Source organism: Ursus arctos, unplaced genomic scaffold (genome assembly GCF_023065955.2).
Source record: "Ursus arctos isolate Adak ecotype North America unplaced genomic scaffold, UrsArc2.0 scaffold_8, whole genome shotgun sequence".
Lineage (NCBI taxonomy): Eukaryota > Metazoa > Chordata > Mammalia > Carnivora > Ursidae > Ursus > Ursus arctos.
In genome coordinates, this window is record NW_026623100.1 from 22,296,648 (window position 1) to 22,319,813 (window position 23,166).

At 39.5% G+C, this 23,166-nt stretch overlaps 1 protein-coding gene across 2 annotated transcripts in view; it reads left to right on the plus strand.

Annotated features, from left to right (window-relative positions):
- The window catches only part of EML6 (EMAP like 6), a 274,663-nt gene that overhangs the window by 164,575 nt on the left and 86,922 nt on the right, over positions 1–23,166 (plus strand). For both annotated transcript variants that reach the window (XM_057309390.1, XM_057309391.1), the window contains exons 11-16: positions 1,191–1,358; positions 2,386–2,492; positions 5,744–5,862; positions 7,946–8,132; positions 10,216–10,321; positions 17,537–17,630. In XM_057309390.1, the coding sequence (XP_057165373.1) occupies positions 1,191–1,358; positions 2,386–2,492; positions 5,744–5,862; positions 7,946–8,132; positions 10,216–10,321; positions 17,537–17,630 (781 nt within the window). The remainder of the gene's footprint in view (positions 1–1,190; positions 1,359–2,385; positions 2,493–5,743; positions 5,863–7,945; positions 8,133–10,215; positions 10,322–17,536; positions 17,631–23,166) is intronic.

Here is a 23,166-nt window from a genome sequence, read left to right on the forward strand (position 1 = left end):
CAACAGTGCCTAACGCCATGGGAGAGAGGGCTGCCAGAGAGGAAATGAGGGCAGAGGACTGAGACATCCTCGTGGTTCAGAGAACAAGGGGAGGCCTTGTAAAGTGACAGTGGCCTAAGGAAAGCCTGGGAAGAGATGGGCATGGCCTTCCTTTATTCAATAAATATGTAATATGCTGCTCTAGAGGCTGGAGGTCCATTAACAAAAAAGCACAAATCCCTGCCCTCATGGAGCTTTTGTTCTTCTGAGGGGACAAAGTCAGTAAAATGTAAACACGTCTGGTGAGAAGTGCTATGACGAAAAAGAAAGCCAACAGTAGCAGAGTGCTCAGATGGGGGCAGCTTGGTGGTGGTGTTTTAAATAGTGTGGTCGTTTTCACCTTCATATGCATTTAAAGCATTACCTCTCCAATGAGTATTTGAATTTGAAACACATTTCAGTTGAACAGATGGCTTTCTCCCGCATTGGAGAGGTTGCATGAGAGGACCTGCAGTAGGTAGCAGGAGGGATGTGTTTCTGAAGGAGGGATGCAGTGCTTGCTGGCCCCTGAAATCTCCCATAGCCTTTGGAGTATTAGGCCTCCACGTGGTAGGATGGCCCCTGCTTGTTTCCGTGACTGTCTTTGTGCTGCCCTGTACCAGCCGTGTGCTGGAGACTTCAGTAGTTCAGCTACAAGCGTGAGTGCAAATAGCTTTCCTTCCGTGTTCATTACCTGGGGATGCTGTTTACTGAGAAAAACAATCCATGCAAGGGAACAAAATTTAATTCTCCCCGCTCTACATCCATATGACCCGGAACAATAATTTAACTTTTTTTCCCCCACAGAATTAGTCTCTGTTTCCCTATTGCAAAGGACTCTCTGTCTTGTATTTGAATAAGAATGTGTAAGATAATCATTCTGAAGCATTTTATTTTCAGAATCCGTGAAGCAGTAGGCATTATCTGGAACAGGTTCAGATGTGTCTTTAGCCACAGGACTTAAATGTTAAGGCCATTTTTAGCTTAATCCATACTGGAATAATTGAGAGAATTTGGGGAGACTTTGCTTCTTATGGTATGTAATACTGAAAATTATATTTTCTAATATACCTAAGGATTTTACTTTTCAACATGAAGAGGAATTGAATTTTTTAACTCATGAATTCTATTTTTCCCCATTACTAATTTTCTCCTCAAAAATGTCTTTTCAGGAGCCAAATTTAGAAAGTATGTGGGCCATTCTGCACATGTCACAAATGTCCGCTGGTCCCATGACTTTCAGTGGGTATTGAGCACAGGAGGGGCTGACCACTCAGTTTTCCAGTGGAGATTTATTCCAGAAGGTGTCAGCAACGGTCTGCTGGAAACTGCACCCCAGGGTAAAAACCAATTGTAATTTTTCAGCGTTTTTTTGGGGGGTCAATAAAAATTTCAAAGAATGTTCTAACGTCTCTCCTGAAGATAAAGAGTTAAAGCAATTTCGGAAAAATTCATTCCTATAATAAAATTTAAAATTAAAAAGAAAAAACAAAACTTTTCAGACACACATGAGTCCGTTGAATAACTTCCTTCAAAGGATTCTGTTTATACCAGATGCACGTTGAAGGTTAAAGGTTTACACGAAGGATTAGCCTTTGAGAATAACAAGAACAAAGACGCTTCAGCCTCTTTAGGACAACTATAACTGTGGCGGGTCTACCTGGTGAGACAGCAGGGGGACAGAGTAACCTTGGGAGTAGGAGTTGGCTCCAAAACGAAGTTCAAAGAATGGTCCACAATTGGGACCAGTGTGTTCCATTTCAGTGGATGTGTAGTTGTTCTATTTACTGTGATGCCAGCAGAAATAATCAGGGAAGAAAATTTAAAACCAAGTGAGGAAATGTTTTCATTAGGAGAGTTTCTGAAGATTTTGACCATGGCAATTACTGCCACTTAGTAGACATGGCAAAATGCTAAGAGAATATTTACTAAACAAAGTAGTTGGATTTCCTTTTGATCCAGGCTTCATTTTGGTAGAACCTTTCCCTGACCTTTTCTTTTCTTTTTCCTTTTCTTTTCTTTTCTTTTCTTTCTCTCTTTTTGTTTTTTGTTTTGCTCTTTTCAAAGCAAGATTTAAAACCCAAAGCTTTGTGATCTTCTAAAAGTGTGAAAATGAACTCAGTCTTGCAGGGGCAGGTGGGGGAGGGGGTAGTTGTCCTTATCTGTTAATTCTCCTGAAAGGAGTGTCCTGAACTTAACCAGAAGATGGGGGGGAAAGATGTTTTAGGAACCAACATCGAAGGAAAAACTGTGGTATGGTGATTTTTAAATTTACTTTACTAGACGAAAGGAAATATTTTAAATAAATGTATAAGCTCTCTTGGGTCTCCGAACTTGGCTTGTTTATCATGGGTTGTGTTTCTGCAGAAGGTGGCACTGATTCCTACAGCGAAGAATCTGATTCGGATTTATCTGACGTGCCGGAATTGGACTCTGATATTGAGCAAGAAACTCAAATCAATTACGATCGTCAGGTCAGTAAGCAGAGAGCCCTCATAACAAATGCCTTATAGCCCAGAATGTCTATCTCATTGGATTTGGACATCACACTAAAAATGGCTGGTACTTAGGCAGAAGAGAATCAAGATAAGAATAAGGAAAATCATCTGCCTCTTGTCTTCAAGTACAGATTGAAAATAAGGCCTTTACCCATTCACATTATTAAAATTTTTTAAGTGGAAGGTAGTAGCCAATTTTAAAACTGAACCCATGACAGTTTTCTGTCTCTCTAGCACCTACAACTTTAAAATATTTTTTTGCAGAAAAATATGCAAGTAAGCTATAAAATTTTTCATTTTCTTAACAGATCCTGAAAGCATGTGTTTTCTTTACAGAATTGGTAGTCCCAGAGCCATGGTAGTTTACAAGTGAGCTGATGTCCTGCTTTCTCTCTTAACTCACACAGACCGTTATGAAGACCATTATCCATTTAAGTAAAGTAAAAGCCCAAATACAATACACATGATCTCTCCAGTCAGAAATCACCTCTAGTAGAAAAGTTGCACAATTACAATCAAATTGGGTCCCAGTTTTTTAAAAATAGACACTTCATTTTAGTGCTAAACAGTGAGTTTTGTTAAAGAGAGCCATTCTTCACAGGAATCTGGAGGCTCGTCCCCTTTTCAAGGTTGATAACTGTAGGTTTTCTGTTTTCTTCCTTGTCATTTCATGAGTCTGTGAAGCAGACGCTGCACATGAACATGGAGAATAAGATTTCAGGTTTCAGACACAGCAACTGTCAGTGTTGCCCATGGAAATGTTCCATAGAGGCCGGGGGCCACTGCCGTGTATCACGTGTCTCTACGGGGCCAGATCCTGTGCTTTCATACACCAAATCCCACAGTAACCTGAGAGGTTAAGTACTTTGCCCACGTCCGTATCACCCGTAGTATTAAGATAAGAATGCGGATCTGGGCTTCTCTCCAAAGTGCACATTCTGTGTATTGCTTGGCTTTGCCTCTGCATAAGCACTGAACATTTCCAGATGATGACTTTTTCCACCCTATAATCATCGCTCACTGATTCCATGTTTGAATATTAGTTAGTACAAAGTCAGTCCAACTGATGGTTTGGGTCAACTTCTTGACGAAATCAGCTTGACTGTGCAATGTATTATGCAATAAAACTAAAGGTGAGGATTGAAAAGAAATTATTGTGGAAATATGCACACACACACTAAACAATGTTATACCCTGATATCAAGGGGAAATGGAATTAAAGCAAAGTGAACATAAAATTTAGGGGGAAAAAAACAATTTCCTTTAGTTGGGAGTTTTGTATTTAGTAAAAAGGTGCTAGTAAAAGAATGAAAAGGCTTGACTGTACTGAAATCCATGCCTAGGATTTATATATTCTCCTTGGCATCTTATTGTCTAAAGCTTTCATCTGTATTATTTGATTTATATTATATTTTGTTGCTGAATTACTCCTGAGCAGGAAGTTTTATTCTCTTCTACAAATGGAAATTTTAGGTCCACAGAGGTTATGAGACTTGTTCAAATCAGCAGTAGAAATGCCAAGACCAGAATTCAGTTCTCTTGAGTAGTTGATGAGCTGAAAAAAGCATCATGGGCTCAGATGGATAATTAACTTTAGCTTTTACAAGCTTAGTTCATTGCATCTGCAATAGACAAAGCAGTAATGAGGTATCTTCTGACTTCCTTTTTTTTTTTAATTTTAAAGATTTTTAGTTAAATCCTAAACAGAGACTTTATTATGAGGATATATAATTTTTCAGGTACATAGCTTTATCAAATGAAATTTTTCCTTTATGAAGATGAACAATTATTAATAGATTTACTTTGTTTTGAATATGTTAAATTGATATCCCTAGATAGTAGGGCATGAATACATGATAGAGAAACAGCTTACTTTATATCTATATTTAGATTAAATTATAGGAAATGTTCTCTGAGTCAGCAGCACATTTTAGGTCCTAGGTTAGGCCAAGAGCTTTGGTCTAAATCTCAGAATCTGATCTGTCAAGATACATGAGATCATGAACAAAGATACTTCCAAAGAGTGATCACCATGATTCATGAGGTCGGCATTTTGCAAATGTCAGAATCATCAAGAGATTTCTCACCCTAGAAGAAATCATAGCAAAACATTTTATTTTTATTGATAATTTATTGAAGAATTTCCTTTATTTACTGGAAAATTATCATATTTTCTGAATTATTTAAACTCAAGATGATCTCGAATCCCAAAGATTTAAAAGGTATTTCAAGGTAGTTTTGTTCATTAGAAAGTAACCTTCATTCTCATGTCTTATGTACTTGATTTGGTTTATCTTTTCAAAGAACCAGCTCTTAATTTGTTCATCTTTTCTATTGTCTTATTCTTTATTTCGTTTATTTCTGCTTTAATCTTTATTATTTCCTTCCTTCTGCTAACTTTGGGCTTAGTGTGTTCTTTTTCCTCGTTCCTTGAGGTATATTTTTAGGTTGTTGATCTGAGAGTTTTCTTTTTTCTTAAAGTATATATTTATAGTTACATACTTTCCTCTTAGAGCTGCTTTTTCTGTATCCCGTAAGTTTTGTTATGTTGTGTTTCCATTGTCTTTTGTCTCAAGATATTTTTTTAAATGTTCTTCTTGATTTCTTCTTTGATCCATTCGTTGGTCAGAAGTGTGTGGTTTAACTGCCACATACTTATGAATTTTCCAGCTCTCTTCCTGTGACTGATTTCTGCTTTCATACCACAGTGGCCAGAATACTTGATGTGATTTCTATCTTCTTGAATTTATTGAGACTTATTTTGTGGCCTAACATCTGATGTATCCTGAGAAGAACGCATATCCTGCTGCTGAAGGCTGGGATGTTCTAGATATGTCTGCTAGGTTATTTGGTCTGCAGTGTTCTGTATCTGCTATTTTCCTATTGATTCTTTGTCTGGGTCATTATCTATCCATTGTTCAGAGTGACGTCTTCTGCAACTATCATACTACTGATGTTTATTTCTCCTTTTAGTTCTGTTAGTATGTGCTTTATATATTTAGGTGCTCCGATGCTGGGTACGTATTTAAAATGGTTATATCTTCTTGATGAATTGGCCCCTTTATCATTATATATAATGACTGACTTTTGTCTCTGGTGACCATTTTTAGCTTCTCATGTTCTCAGAAACTTGATTGCCTGCAGTTAAAGACCTCCTGAGAATGCCAAGATACTAAGATTTTTGAAACCTGGAGAGTCTCAACTAAATGTTTCTGCTATGCTTTAAGGTTTACAAAGAAGATCTACCTCAGCTAAAGCAGCAAAGTAAAGAGAAAAACCATGCAGTGCCCTTCCTCAAAAGAGAAAAGGCTCCCGAGGACAGCTTGAAACTCCAGTTCATACACGGGTGGGTGCCTGTCACCAGCCTTATCAGCAGACCATTGGGTCCCCTCTTCTTGGTGCTGTCCCACTTCAGGCTGGCTCTTCTCTCCAGTGTGTATTGACCTGAAGTTAATATTAGAACCATGATTCTCTGTCCGGTTGTCTCAGGTGATGTTCTGTGGCCATAACAATGTGTATGTCTAGATTTTTCATGCTTCATTAACTTCATATGCATGTTTCTGCGCCTCATTGTTACCGCACTCTGTTCTCTCCCCCATCCCTGTTCCTGTTACCCCCATATCTCCTGCTCTGTTTAGCTGGCTCCACCTAAGACAGTATTTTCTTGAAACGATTTTGCTCACATGTGCCCACAATTTTGAATTTTAAAAATATAAGGTACAACCTTCCACACTTCAAGTTGACATCTAAAATTTTTCAATGTAAGGTTAAATGATTATGAATAATTTATTATCTAGTGCTTTATAAATACATCATTTAAGGGGATCAGTTGGAACCTAAATGTTATAGATATTTGATTCCCACCATCACCAATTAAAAAAATTCCTGCTACTTCTCCCATAGAATTTGATACTAATGTAGTGTTTTTATGCTTGAAAGGCTTTTCTTGATCACCCTATCATACTTTTTGCAAGGAAAGAAATGTATATAAGCGCAATTTAGATCTAATTCCCTGTGATCCTAAGTCTCTCTAACTTGTGTTATCTAATATGGTATCCACTTAATGCCACTGGGCACATGAAATATGGCTAGTGTGAATTGAGATGTGTTTTAGGTGTAAATGTAAAACACCGGATTTCGAAGACTTAGCATGAAAAAAAGAATGTAATATATCTCATTAAAATGTTTTATATTGTGGGGTGCCTGGGTGGCTCAGTCGGTTATGTGTCAGAATCTTGATCTCAACTCAGGTCTTGATCTCAGGGTCATGAATTCAAGCCCCACGTTGTGCTCCACGCTGGGCATAGAGCCTACCTAAAAAATGTTTTATATTGATTACATAATAATACTTTAGACACAAGGGGTTAAATGTTCTTAAAATAAATTTGATCTGTTTCTTTTTATCTCTTTTAATGTGGAAAATTTTCACTTACCAACATGGTTTGCATAATATTTCTATTGGACATAGCTGCTCTAAGTGTTCATTCTTTTTTGGATTGAAGTTTTGTTACAACTATTAGTAGTACAAAGCTTATCAGTCCAATATAGACACAAATTCTAATAAGTACTTAATATAAACAATTTTATTGGAAAACAATTTTAATAAGATTTTTTTCAGTGAGTTCAGATATATATACACATATATTACTGCTAGAATGTTATAGAGTTTAGTATTGGTTCTATTCCCATTTTTTTGTTTTTTAATAGTTACAAGCACTGAGAAAGCTTACTCACATAAATAAGTAGATGAGAAAGGAAACAATTTTATCGTAGCAACCTTACTCAGTTCTTTAAACTCCTCTTGCAACACAGATCGGTATATCTTGTAATTTTGATACATCACACGAAAATATAGTTTAATGATCTATCACTTGACAATTCAATTAAATCACTCTTCAATTTTGTTAAAAGCAAAGTATTGGAAATCACTTGACTTACAAAAGAACTTCATATCTAGTTATTGGAATTGTTCATTTTCAACATCCACACTTGGGTTTGTTCTGGTGTTTCTGGAAAGTTCGAGGCTCCAGGGTAACACACCTTAGTAAAATTCTAGGTGGACAAAAGGAATGACTTTCTAATGTGAGAGGAAGGTGATAGAGAAAGGGGAGGTGGGAAGGGAAAACCTGTACCTCCTCACAGGTGTGTTCTTAGACTGGCCACTTTTAAGAACACATACAATAGCTGAGGATCTAAAAACAAATTCTGTTAAAATTATCAGTGCACATTTGCCCTTTAGCGAGTCCTCACACGCCCTCAGAGATCCTCGTACCCCTGTTGAAGATTACCGTCCCAAGCAACTCTGGAGACACCCGTGGTTCTACTTGTGCATGACCATATCAATGCGATAGCTTTGCCTTCTCATCCCTCCTGCTCTGTTGACTCACTGTCCATTCAGCTACTGTGCATTTCTTGGACCTGTGCTTCAGTTACAGAGGCTACGACTGTAGGAACAATCTATTCTACACGCAGACTGGAGAAGTGGTCTATCACATTGCTGCAGTTGCTGTTGTGTACAACAGACAGCAACACTCCCAGAGGCTGTACCTGGGACATGATGATGACATTCTCAGCCTGACCATCCATCCAGTGAAGGACTACGTGGCCACCGGACAGGTATATAGCTCTCCTCTGAGATGGGGCCTAGCCAAAAAGAGAGAGGATTTAGTTTTGAACCCAGTTTACATACTGGTTCAAGAAATACTTGATAGAAACAAACATGAGGGATGTGGCTGAAGATTCAGTGAAGACTGGGTCATGTCGTGATGGTGGGAGCATCACCCAGGACATTACAGCACTGTGGGAAGCCTTGAGGGATTTCATCTGACATGATATCAACGAACAGGATTAGCTAAAACTGAAATAAGTTCCATGAAGGCAGTCTTACTATATTTTCTTCATCACTGTATACCCAGTACTTACTATATCCTCGGTAATCAATAAGTTGAATGAATGAACCATCTTTTAATACTAGCAAAACATTTAGTGAACAGTTATTTTTGTAAAACTTAAAGCCATGAATTTTGACTAATTGATCATTTTATATTTTAACCTTTCAAAAAATTCTATCAGAACCATTTTGGAATGCCTGAACTTTGGATTGAACCTGTAATTGAAAAGCTACTCAAAACAGAGCCCTGTATTTAGTCATTTTGTGCATGCAGAGAGATAAAGTCAACTTCGTAATCAAAAAATCCGTTAAACTCAGATTTATTAGCTTGTGGCAAAGCAGTAATGTTAACAGTATTTTCAGTTTTGTACTCTTTTCTTCCAATGTATAGACTACTTTTTTGTTCAGTTTTGTCATGAGCTTTTAACTGTAGGTAAGACTTAAACGGATTCTCAACATGTAAGTGGCAAATTCAAGGAAAAACATGTGGTAGGAGGGTCAGAAATTAACATGAAACAAGTGATTCTGAGACCCAAATATAGGTGGTAGAGAAGTCTTTGCACAGAATTCCTAGCCTCGTGTTCATGAGATCAGTGGTGAAAGTGAGGACATGAAGGGAGTCAGTCCCCAGAAATGTGCATTTTGGGGAAGGAAAGTCCATGGCTTTTATAGAATTTGTAAAAGAATTATAGTCCTTCAAAAGAAAAATGCCATTAACTGACATACTGGTTTGCTACCAACTGTATATTAAACCATCTCTTCTGAATTAGCTGACATGGTTAAGTTTCTTACAAGTGATTGATGACTACTTTGCATTTTTACATTTCACTCTCCTCCCTCCCCTTTTTATTGTTCTTATAAACAGATGATGCCTGGTTCATGAGTATAATAACCTTCCTTTGAAAAAAGGAACAGAAATTGGTTCTTTTCATAACCCCCTGAGGAGATACCACATTCCTTCCTGTAATGGCTGCGAGGCAAACCAGTGACATATCAGTACACCAGTAGCCACTCCAGGGGCAACTGGGCCTCCACACACCAGTGTGGGAGTTGGCTGGATTCTGCTTCGCTACGTGCATGCTTTTATGTCCCGTTTTCTCTTTTATAGTCATTACACCCAACAGGGTTCTTTTTTCCCTTACAATTAAGTGGGGAAAACCACTTTGCTATTAAAATTTTTTCTGTTGTTGGGAATTAGTGGGGGAGAAGTTTGTATCCCCTCAAGGAGAATCTGCCTTAAGAGCAGGTAAGTCATGAAACTTATTTCCCAGGGGAGAAGCAGGGCCAGGCCTTCTTGGGATGAGTGAAATAATTGAGATGGTGACTTCGTGACCAAGAAGTGGAATTGTATGTGGAGTTGAGAAGGCAGGAGAGAGAAATGTCGAACTAACCCAAAAAGCACAGTGGACATTTGATTTGGAGTTTTAAAGTACCTTCCCTGGGAGCCATGCACCAGGTTAGGCTGGCCTGGCACCCAGTGTGATGCCCACAATGAGCCTGTTAGACTCTTTGTGCCTCTGTTTTCTCAACTGGAGAATAATGGCGTCAGACCAGATGATTTCTAAGAGTCTCCCACTTTGCAAATGTGTGGTTTGGGATTTCTTTTTTTTTTTTAATAATAATTTTTTATGATGTTATGTTAGTCACCGTACAGTATATCCTTAGTTTTTGATGTAGTGTTCCATGATTCATTATTTGGTTTTGGATTTCTGAGCAGCGCTTGACTCAAAGGAGCTCTGAGAATGACTCGTGGAAATCATTCCTGTTAACATTTATGAGTAGTTAATAACACCTGCCCTGTTATTTAAGGTTGGAAGAGATGCTGCTGTTCACGTGTGGGACACACAAACTCTAAAATGTTTGTCGCTATTGAAAGGACAACACCAGAGAGGCGTGTGTGCGCTCGATTTTTCAGGTAAGCATCCGTTTCCCACTGAAGTCATTGATGGTTCTGCATTTACTTAGGCCCAGGTTTTTCGGGTTTTGTTTTTGTTTTTACAACCTCCTCTTTAGTTCTGTTTGTAATGAGCTAAGCCCTCGGTGTGTCAGCTACCCAGTCTCAGACCGGAAATCAGACATGCGAATACCTCACACGAAAAATGTGGCCTTTAGATGACACGTCCTTTCCTGGCCTTTCTCGTTTCCTCTCTCCCAAGTCATTACCCAGAGCTCACACTGTGCTCTGCATTAGTTTGAGCGGTTTGAAGTCCAGAGCATCTGTTGCCGTAGAAAGTCTTAGTTGCAAATGTCTGGCAGTGACTCAGAACATCCATTTCAATTTTATCTCACCAAGTAAGTGGGAGTACGGCACTTGCAATTTAAAATATCAAGAACTAGAGGGAGGGCTGCACATTCTCTGCAAAGGGCCACTTCACAGCACTTGTGTTTTAGAAATTTCATGTTGAAAATAACAGAGCTGGGTTTTCCATCTCCTTAAGTTTGAACACAGTGCTTTCAGAATACTAACTGATGAATGTAATTTCCTTTACTGTGAGGCCGTTTCTTTAAGCTTGAATGGAGAATGAGTCACCAAAGATGTTTTCACCTTGAATATTTAATCCCAATTGTAGAAGTTAGATATAAGTAGAAAAAATTATAAACTTTCGACTGAAAATTGATTCTATAATTTCTTTTTTTCTAAATTCCATTCGGATGTTTAATATGTGTAGTGTGTGTGACGTTAATCATGCAGTTCGATGACTCCACAACGGCATTCTCTTTCCCATGTCGCCGCCTCTGCTTTCCTCGCTCAAGCCTGACTCCTTCTCATTTCTGCGCTGGTAATCATGCTGGACTCTGATTCCATTCCCACTTTCTCCAGTCCACCCTACCCAGTTCTGGAGTCTTCTGGGAATGCAGTTACTTTGCTACCATGTGGGCTCCTCTTGGTTGGCTGACTCGGGGCTGAGCCTCGGTTGGACATTCGTGGCCTTCCATGATGTGGCCTCAACCTCCCTTTGCGGTGTTTCCACCCACTTAGCCGTTCATGTTCCCTTATGTCTCCCTAGCTGTAGAACTGGAAGGCATGGCTCTCCTTCTTTTTGCCTGTGTCCCTTTGCTCATGCTGCCATGTGTCCGTTCAAGTCCGACCATCCTTTAAGATCACCTTCCAGGGAGAAATAACCTGCCCCTTGTTCTGCATCCCCTGGCCCGTGGTAGTCATTGTTCTTGGCTGCCTGTTGGGGTCCATGTGGTACAGTCGCTGTTTGTGCTCGTGCCCTTCTCATACGATCACCTGCTCGGCCAGCGGAGCCCGTCGCTCTCCTCCCCACTGCGCCCGTGGCAGTGCTGCCGACGCAGAAGCGACTCCGAAACTGTGAAGGAGCGAGTGAGGTTTTGCCTCCTACACTTTGTCTCTCCTGTCACTGTTACTACTAGAACTTCACATTGTAAACCATGTTTGGCTGAAAATGATCTCTGCTTATTTTTTGACCTACGAAGAAACATGGGGCAGTGAGGGGGATTCTTTTGTGACCTGCACATCCTCACATACTGGAAACTACTGTACAAATCCGAACTGCTGTATCGTTATTAGAGGTTATCTGAGACTTTCTGTGGTTATTGAACTAGTAAAACTCCAGGCTAAAGAGTCCCTACTCCACACTGGCAGGCACGTGAGGTTGGGAAGGCATGAGTACGAGGCAGGGAGAGCAGTCGGCATGCCACCTGCCTGTGGGAAGCCTGGATAACACACCCAGTAACAGCAGATACAAAGTCCTAAACTTCCAGAAGTTGGATGGGCCTACAGTTTTAAAGTATGTGTCGTATGTCCCTGAGAAAGCAGTAAAATCTGAAAGGAAACCATAATTTGAGTTCAAACTCAAGTGATTCTCTTCCAAGGATGTGAATGAATTTCTTCTACTTTTTTTCATGGCTCTACTCCTCAGTAGCTCAGCTGCACTTTTCCTAAAATTAACTGAGCTAGCCAATACATATGCACATACTTAATACAAAAATTATATTACTAAATATGCTCTAGAAAAGTAGTAAGAGACCCATTGGCAAAAATAAATAAAACATAAATGTGTATTAAATTATAGAGAATCTAATATATGCATATTTTTGGCAACATTAAAAATTGACACTACAACTCCAGATAATTTGGCACCATATAATAAAAGCTGTAACTCAAAATGACAAGTAGGTGGACTATGTGTATTTCATACATCTTTCTATGTATCAAGTTAAGTGAAAGAGAAAAAATACAACTCAAAATAGCATCTATTCACTAATTTCCCCTGGAAATATGTGTATATGTATTAACATATAAGCAGAGTGGCAAGAAATTAGAATAATATAAATTGAATTTAATAATCATTAGAATATTTTTTCTGTAGAATTAATTTCTTGGTTTTTAAATTAAGATACATCTAATGTCTGTTACTTGCGTACCTTTAAGGATGGGATTCGAGGAATATTGATTAAAGACGTTGAATAGAGATGAGTTAGTAGCAATAAGCTGGTCCCCAGTAACTTGACCTCTGTATTTCTGGGAAGTCCTCTCTCCTCTGGGCCTAATAGTTTTTGAAGAAGGAAAAATGAAGAGATTAAGTGAACTTCGAAATCTTTCCTCTGTAAGGCAGCCCCTCACATCAATTCCCTAGGGAGAGAAACTAGATGCTTTAGAAAGAGGTTGGGAAGCTGATTCCGTCACTGCTTCTAATTCCCACTTAGGGCAAATAACTATTGAGATATGAAATATTCTCTGCATAAAAAGGATATTTCAGTTTCAATAATATATTCTCTTGCCCAGATAACTGACTGGGGAGGAGCCATATCTGTTCAGCAAACGTGTTATTTTTGATTGCGGAAAATTGCATTTGTCTCAGAGTTCAGGTAGAATGATGATATATAAGTGGCAGAAAGGAAGCTAGTTGGTAGTTTTAGGAAGCACTGCTGCTAAGGACTATTCAGGAAGACCTTTGACTAGTAGCTCTTGTGTTTGAGCCTTCTTTGCCTGTGTAACCTTAAAGGAGACAAATGATGGCGGGTGGCTCTTCTTTGTGGTCTCTGTGGCACCTCCAGAAGGTGTGAGCAGAGGTCTTTTTGATCTCACTTATATTGGTAGTACTTTGTGTGATGATGACAAAACTGAAAGCCCTGAATCACGTTCTAGACCAAGAATGAGGATCCAGAAAGTTTGGTGGTATGGTGGGGGTAAAAGTCAGACGTGGCAGATCCGGAGCTAGAACCCAGGTCTCCTGCCTCAGTGCAGTGAGAAGGCACCAAGCCTGGGGTTTTAGGCTGGCAAGAGCTATGCCAGGAGCTCTCCCCTCTGAGTCCTCTTGCCTGCTCCTGCCTCTGCCCTCCATTAGGGCCAGTGCAAACTTGGAACAAGAGAGTCATACCTGGAGCACTCAGTGTCACCCCCTTTACCCAAAGGCAAGTGTCTCCAGCTGCCCTGCTCCCACTTGCCAGTATAAAGGCGGAATGGGCATGGTGGTACACAGAGGCTGCCACAGAACAGCCCCCAGTAAAAAGAGAGCCCTGTCCTAGAACAGGCCTGAAACACACATTTATGGACTAGGAACAGGAGCAACTCTACCTTTCTTTTGAAAAGTGATAGAAAAGTGAGTAGCTTAAGTCAACATGCCAAGAGAGATTACTTCAATTTCCCTATTGAACCACATGAACAGGGCACCAACATTGGTCATTACCTAGCTGGTGGCACCATCTGTGTCCCTCAGGACCCCATATCCATCCATCTCTTACGAGCCAGTTCATTTAGGGAGGTGTTGTGGAGGCCTGATAGTACATTGGTCTCTTATTAGAAAAAGAAACTGTCATGGAAATACAGAGCAGGCAACAAATGTGAAAACTAGACAACAAATAAGCAGTCATACGAGGAGTTTAGATTAATCCGTTCTTGCTGCTGTTGCAAAGCAAACAAAAAGACATTTTTAATGAAAACCATTTCTTAAAACATAACCCATAACTCCATGTAAACAAGAAGGAATGAATTTACATTCTGTCACTTAATTGAGCAACTCTTTGCTCTGTGAATTCATTACCACTGGCTAGGGAAAATGGAGCCATCTTCGATTTTGTGCTTACGGGACAGAAGGTGCTTCCACACGAATAGAAAACCAGATTAGAAACAAAGTTTCAGCCACATAAATTTTTTTAGTTTAATATCCTACTCCTATTTTAAAAAATCTTCACTGAATAATACTGATTTCCACAAGGGCATGTCTAAGACTAACTGGATTTCTCTATGCTCAATTCTGAAAATCTATGCATTTTTTATGAGCCCTGAATGCAGGGACCAACTTGTAATCATCTGAGTAGAACTTTTCTCTTTCCACTATGCCCTTTACCATTGACATTAAGTGCCTTAGAATTATTTCTGGTCTGTGTCACGGAATATCCATAATTAATACATACTGTGACTGGAAAGATTTAAAAGGACATTACCTTGACTCTAAAAATGTGGCTAAAAATAAAACTCCAGCTGGTCAAGGAACAATGGATCTTCAAAGTGAAAGCCAAGTCTCTTTGGGGGACGGTGGAGGAGGGCGAAAACTGGGAAAAGATAAAAAGGTGGCCAATTATATTTCCGAACCACATGGTATGCAGAAATAGCCTATACCTGCAGAATTTAAGAAAAGGTCACTATCCTAAAGAAGAGGTATGGTTGTCGAGGCGCATCTGGGTTTGTACTGTTTCTTCATTTCTCCTCATAGTCACGAATTAGGGAGAAAGGAATAGAATCGGGAAGACAAGCTGATAGAACGTTGAGGAAATGCTAATAAAAAGCCAAAAAAAATTAATTTACCCTGAGACCTTCTTCGAAAGACACAAAATTTGAACCATCATTTTAAATGTGTGGATTCTTGCCTTCTAAGGATGTATTACTATAGCTACACAGGTTACAAAAGGAAACACAAAATTGTAGACTTAATAAATGGGAAAAAAAGAGACACTGAATATTAGTGCCATGATTTTGAAAGAAATCATTAAAACAATTAAAGTTTGTGTGGTTAGATAACATAGCACATTATCTTTCCCTTCATACTACCATACACACTTTTTTAAAAAAAGATTTATTTATTTTAGAGAGTGCATGCAAGCAGGGGGAGGGGCAGAGGGAGAGGAGAGAAGCAGACTCCCCGCTGAGCGGGGAGCCCCCTGCTGGGCTCAATCCTAGAACCCCGAGATCATGATGTGAACCTAAACCAAGAGCCTGAGGCTTAACCGACTGAGCCACCCAGGCGCCCCCATACACACATTCTGTCTTTTTCTCCTCCTTCCTCTTCAGTGTCACCAGCATTCACTGGAAACTAACTTAGTGGGAGGATCACAAAGGAAATGTGATATGATTACTATAAGCCTTAGCAGAGCTTATAATCTAACAAAGAGAGGAGAGAGGAAGCTCTGATAAATAATAAATAAATAAAATCACCAAAATACGGAGGCATATTACTATAGAAGCAGAACCAGGCCGTCCCAAGAGGTATGGAAAGAGTAATGTTGGTAGTGAGTAGGAAGCCACTATCAGTTCCCTCTCCCAAACATTTAGAAAGAGACCTTGCACAATTTAAAGCCTGGTGATGGTTAAGGAACAATGGATTTGGAAGACACATTTGTTTATCATGACCATGTGATGATAATTTAGCTCTTTTGGAAAGCATGAATGTCTCATCTGATACTGAGCCTACTAGCTTGAAAGGGTTCATGTAACTTTCAAATCCTTGTCTCATATTTAGTAATAGTCCAGGATTGAGTTGGATTTGTTTGCTAAGCCAGGCTCTTCCTTTCTCTGATTCTGCTCCTGCCTCTGGAGAAGGAAGCGTGGTAGCTTGGGGGACGATCTGGCACAAGGAAGGGCACTCACAGGTTGGGCATTGGTTAGCATCTGGGGAGGGTTGCCAGATTTAGCAAATCGAAATATGGGAAGCCAAATAAATTTTTAGTACAAGTATGTTCCATACAATGCAAGTGGAATAATTAATTTCAATAATGCATAGGACCTACTTATACTAAGAAATTGTTCGTTACTTATCTGAAATTCCAGTTTAACTAGGTTTCCTTTATTTTAGCTGGCCACTCTAATGTGGCCTGCCTTTGAAAATACCAGTTAAGACCCTGGGTGGATTGGGGAAACAGTTTATCAGATCCTTGTGCTTCTTTGCCTTCGTGTTGTGGGGAAGAAGACATCTGCTAAACTAACTGATAGTGAATCTGGCCACCCATCTCCCTGTCAGCACAGAGCTAAGGTGAAATCATTGAGTCCAGACACTCCTCCTGTGAATCTGGCTTGTGAGGAGGAAGGAAGGGAAAGACTTGCTAACTGTATGGCTTCTTTGGTCTTGAAGGGGAAAAAACATATTAACGATTTTTGATTTTCAATTTAATTACATAGACAATACATTTTAAGTGTTTTTTTTTTTAAAAAAACAACCCAAGGGTCTACATTATAGTAGTCATTCATGGCATTATAAATAATATTGAATACTAAGGGAAAATGTTCACCATACAGCAAATGAAAGAAGATTAGATAATAGTACGTTCATTATCATCCTGGTTTTGTTTTTTAAAAGCACATTTATGTGGAGAAACTGACAGGATATACACCAAAGGTAGGCCTAAAAATTGGGATGATTTCTAAATTTCCTCTATCTATACTTTCTAAATGTCCTATAATAAGCATAGTACATTTGAAATAGGGAAACTAAGAGATTAAGATTTTTTAATTATATGTCAACTTTTGAAAGAAATTTTGAAATTAAATTTAGTTTCTATAATGCTCTTATCTTGGAGGTTTAAATAGAACCCAGTTTTTTAAAGCTGAAAAGAGACCGAGTCACAAAGCCAAACGGCTCTTCGAGTAAATGTCATGAGATTTGTTTGTCATGAACTAGACAAGGTCTTTGTGATGGGAGGTGTCTCAGGCTGGAGTGTTAGGTCAGTGATTTAATCCATCGACCAGTTATGACGCATTAAGAAGCTCAGCTCTTATTAGAGATGCGTTTCATTCAGCGAGGTCCCACTAGTACGCGATACTCCTAATGCGCTGCAGCCTAAATCGTATTCGTAACACCCACTTCATATTTGTCTTTACAGTGTATGAAATGTTTTGGTTTTTCATTGAAGAAATGAGTCATTTGCCATTTGTGTTGTTTTCATACAGCTGATGGAAAATGTCTGGTGTCGGTTGGTTTAGACGATTTTCACAGTATTGTGTTTTGGGACTGGAAAAAGGGAGAAAAGATAGCCACCACAAGGTAAGGCGGTGCTGAGGTCGTGCGGCCTCCTGCTGATTCTCTCGCTCAGTAAAGGTCAATTGTTTTCATTTTCTGGTGAGATTTCATCTTCAAACTCAGATGGAACTCGCATGGAAAGCTTAACACCTAAGCAAAAACCTACTGCAATATTTCATGGGGACAAACCCGACTTCGAGCAGTTAATGTTTGTTTCAGGGAACTGGAAAATCTCGAAACCCTTTCCAGAGAGTTACTCATCACTTCACTTTTAGTAATATACACATTGTCTTTATTAGAGCTTTTGTAGCACTAGACAAGCAGCTTTTTGCAGACTTGGGCTTCGCCCCTTGTTTTTCGACTGTCTTTGCATCTGGTAGAGGAGTGCCAATGTCACTGGAGTCAGAAGTACCATTTGTCATGAGGCTGTGTCATGCTGGAAAGGAGTCCCCATCGTGTGCAACTGCCGCTCGCTTTCAAAGCAGGCAAATTGTTTCCCTAATCTCCCCATCTTATAAATAGACTTTCCAAGACTGACTGCTGTTTATAGACCACCTGTCCTCCCTCACCCCAGCCTCCCTGCCTGCTGAATCAGCCCAAGGTCTGAACACTCCTTTCTACTCTGACTTACGTTGGGCTTAGCTGTTTGCCGGCTGCGGTCAGAGGTCAACATAGTTGGCAGCCCAGGCCCGTTGATACAATTTGCTGCCCGAGACAGGTTATCAGCTTACCTCTCCACTAGTTCTTCTCTACACGAACCAACTTCCTTTCTGTCTCGCGGTATAAAGTCATTTTTAAGTTAACGTCTTTGAACCCCAATATTCACTTTGTAAATTAATATTTCCCTTCATAGTATTAAATAGGAAGAAAGTTTTTTTTGGCAATTTGATTTAACAAATGAAGATCTGTAAATTGCTGGGGACTCAGAGCAGGAGCAGATGGAGCCCTGAGGACTCCAGCTGACCATCTTAGGAGAAAACAGAAGATTTTCTGATAAGTGCTATTAAGATGAAATTCTTGGCAGCAAATAACAGCTCATCAATCTGCCTGCCCAAGTGGGCTTTCTTGGCCTCTCTAGTATTCCACACCGTTTTATCATTCCCTGCTAGTACTCAGATTCAGCTCTTCATTAGAACTCTGGCTTTCCCTTTAGACGAATACACTGAATTTTAGTTTAATATTTCTGATAACTGCAACGCAGATTATTTCAGGCAAAGCCCATGTCTTCATTTCAAAAGCAACAGAAAAGCAATTTTCCTGCTAGAAAACCATCTGCAACCTTCTGTGGCTCACCTGTTGTGTGCCAGAAACATTCTTAGAAACGGAAGAAAGAAATACTTATTAAAATTTTAAAGGTACATATTTTATATGCTGGGTAGTGTTACTTCTGTTTAATTAACACAAAGCGACTTAACACCATTATGTTAGTAACACACTTTATTTTTGAAATTGCTCCCAAGCCTTATGTCACATTCGCAGAACAGGACACCTGCAAAATTGCCCTCCAGTAATACTTTTGCAATTGTTAACATTAACCAGGGCTCTTTCTAAGGAGGAATGTGAAGGATTGCCAAAGTTCTTTGAAGACTACTAGGTTTTAAAATAATAAATAGGTAAATATTTACATAAATTGCTCTTTACATAATAATATTTATATAAATTTATATAATTTAAATAAGTATAAATATACAAATAAATAAAAACTCTATGGCCTTCAGTTACATATTTAGGCAGATAGAAACCTTAAAAACTGGGGCATAGGGGCGCCTGGCCGGCTCAGTCAGTAGAGCACGCAACTCTGGATCTCGGGGTTGTGAATTTGAGCCCCACATTGGGTGTAGAGATTAAAAAAAAAAAAACAACACAAAACAAAACTGGAGCATGAAAGAAGTGACAACGAAAAACAGGTGACAGTTTACTGATGATACCTTACTGGCTTCAAAGAGTCTTCCTAGCTCCTGAGAAGCCTTGATTTCCTCTCAGGATGGCTGACTCAGTGACACCCCTCACTTCGTCCTTCTGTGTCTCGGTCGTGCCAGTGGTGGGCCCGAGCCAGGCTTACGTGAACCTGCTTCTGTCAGCCTGCAGTGCTCTGGCCAGACGGTGTTCTACAGTAACCCCTACCCCCCAGGATGTGAGAGCCGCCCATGGAGGGACGGGCAAGTCAGGAGCCACGCCGTGTCACCAGCTGACGCCCAGGGCTGAGGCGTGCCACCTGCATTTGTGAAAATGCCTTACTGACGCTCCTTTGTTCTCAGCTCAGAGAAATTCGGGATTGGCATGTGGAGATCTTATAAGATCTCTCTGAGGCTTAATCCAATCTCTGAACAATTCTTCTGCCTCTTTGATAATTTTCATGAAAGATTTCAATCACCTACATTACAAATGAATTTTTTCAGTCTTTTTTTCCTTTTGAAGGTTGTTCAGATTTTAGGGTTATATACAAGTAACCCATTGAATAACCAAAGCCAATCTCTTATGGGCAGTAGTTAAGTCACCTAATATCAGTGTCAGTCAGAGAAGAATAGTGAGATAATCAGGTGCCTCTGTGTCCCTTTATTTGCATTTCTAATGCACCAGTAACAGGACTGTGGGGGACAGTGACTAATTATTCTTGACATGCTTCATCTTGAAAGTGTGAATAGTAGGCAAAAGGGACAGTTATCAAGGTGTCAATGAGAATACTTGCACTGTCAGCGTGACATACTTGTGCTCCTGGAAAGCTCAGGGACGAAACGTAGGCCCAGGAAGGGCAAGTGTGCATAACTGAGCAGTTTGTATTTCCTCGTGAGCTTTGTTGCTCGATTTATTATAGGTCCCCACCCTTACGTGCATTTAGGGAATGTGATAAAGTCTCCTGCAGACCCAACTGGCACCTTTCTTTCTTTTCTCACTTTCCTTTTTAAAAATGTGTATCTCTTTTTTTAAATCACATTTATTGCTGTTTTCTCTATTTTCAAAATAATGCATGATCATTATAGAAAAGTTAACACAAAAAAAACACCCAGAGAAAAATGAAAATCATCCATAATTCCGTTACCCATGACATAGCCGACATTTTAGCGTATGTTCTTTAGTATCTATTGTTCCAGTGTTCTTATCCATTTTTATTCATATGTGAGATATTCCACATATGGCTCTGTAACTGGCTTCTTTTTTCACTCACCAGTATGTCCTCTCACTTTATTCTTATTATTCCCTGGCTTATTCTGTATTATTATTCTATATTGTAAGCTATTTTATTTATTCTTTATGGGGAAGTGTTTTCCTTTTTTATTTTTTTTTTCCAATTTTTACTTAGATTCTAGTTAGTTAACATACAGTGCAATGTTGGTTTCAGGAGTAGAATTCAGTGGTTCATCACTTACAACACCCAGCACTCATCACAACAAGGGCCCTCCTTAATGCCCATCACCCATCTAGCCCATCCCCCCAAAACCCCTCCCTCTATCAACCCTCCGTTTGTTCCCTGTAGCTGTCTCTTATGGTTTGTTTCCCTCTCTCTCTCTCTTCTTCCACTTGCATATGTTCACCTGTTTTGTTTCTTAAATTCCACATATGAGTGAAATCATATGGTATTTGTCTTTCTCTAACTTATTTCAATTAAGATAATACACTCTAGTTCCATCCACATTGTTGGAAATGGCAAGAGTTCATTCTTCTTGGTGGCTGAGTAATATTCCACCGTGTGTGTGTATACACACATAGCACATCTTTATCCATTCATGAGTTGATGGACATTTGGGCTCTTTCCATTGTTTGGTTATTGTTGGTAATGCTGCTATAAACATTGGGGTGCAGGTGTCCCTTAGAATCTGTATTTTTGTAGCCTTTGGGTAAATACCTAGTAGTGCAATTGCTGGGTAGTTCTATTTTTAGCTTTTCAAGGAATCTCCATACTGTTTTCCAGTGGATGCACCAGTTTGCATTCCCACCAACAGTTTGTAAAAGGGTTCCCCTTTCTCCACATCCTCACCAACACCTGTTGTTTCCTATATTGTTAATTTTAGCCATCATGACAACTGGTAGGTTGTATCTCATCATGGTTTGATTTCTATTTCCCTGATGATGAGTGATGGTGAGCATCTTCTCATGTCTGTTAACCATCTGGATGTCTTTGGAAAAATGTCTATTCATATCTTCTATCTATTTCTTTTTTTTTTTTTTAAAGATTTTATTTATTTATTCGACAGAGATAGAGACAGCCAGCGAGAGAGGGAACACAAGCAGGGGGAGTGGGAGAGGAAGAAGCAGGCTCATAGCGGAAGAGCCTGATGTGGGGCTCAATCCCATAACGCCGGGATCACGCCCTGAGCCAAAGGCAGACGCTTAACCGCTGTGCCACCCAGGCGCCCCATATCTTCTATCTATTTCTTAACTGCATTATTTGGTTTTTAGATGCTGAGTTTGAGAAGTTCTTTATAGATTTTGGATACTAGCCCTTTAACAGATATGTCATTTGCAAATATCTTCTCCCATTCCATAGGCTGCCTTTTAGTTTTGTTGGTTATTTACTTTGCTGTGCAGAAGCTTTTTACTTTAATGAGGTCCCTATAGTTCATTTTTGCTTTTGTTTCCCTTGGCTCCAGTGACGTGTCTAGTAAGAAGTTGCTATGGCTGAGGTCAAAGAGGTTGCTGCCTCTGTTCTCCTCCAGGATTTTGATGGTTTCTTGTCTCACATTTAGGTCTTTCATCCATTTTGAATTTATTTTTGTGTATGGTGTAAGAAAGTGGTCCAGTTTCATTGTTCTGCATGTTGCTGTTCAGTTTCCCAATACCACATGTTGAAGAGACTGTCTTTTTCCATTGGATATTCTTTCCTGCTTTGTTGAAGATTAGTTGAACATGGGGCGCCTGGGTGGCTCAGTCAGTTAAGCATCTAACTCTTGATTTTGGCTCAGGTCATGATCTCAGGGCCATGAGTTCAAGCCCTGCTTCAGACTCTGCGCCAAGCACGGAGTCTGCTTGGGATTCTCTCTCCCCCATGTTTGCACATGCTCGCTCACTCGCTCTCCTAAAAAAAATAAAATTTTGGTTGACCATATAGTTGTGGGTCCATTTCTGGGTTCTCTGTTCTGTTCTATTGATCTGTGTCACAGTTTTTGTGCCAGTTCCATATTGTCTTGATGACTGCAGCTTTGCAATATAGCTTGAGGTCGGGAATTGTGATGCCTCTGGCTTTCCTTTTCTTTTTCAGCGTTGCTTTGGCTATTCGGGGTCTTTTGTGGTTCCATACATAGTTTAGGATTGTTTGTTCTAGCTCTGCAAAAAATGCCAGTGGTATTTTGATAGGGATTGCATTAAATGTGTAGATTGCTTTGGGTAGTAAAGACATTTTAACAATGTTTGTTCTCCCAATCCATGAGCATGGAATGTTTTTTCTTTGTGTGTGTGTGTGTGTGTGTGTCTACTTCAATTTCTTTCATCAGTGTTTTTTGTTTTCAGAGTACAGATCATTGACTTCTTGGATTAGGTTTATTCATAGTTATCTTACAGTTTTTGGTGTATTGTAGGCTATTTCAAATCTTTTTTGAAGATGGGGTATAAATCAAACATTCCT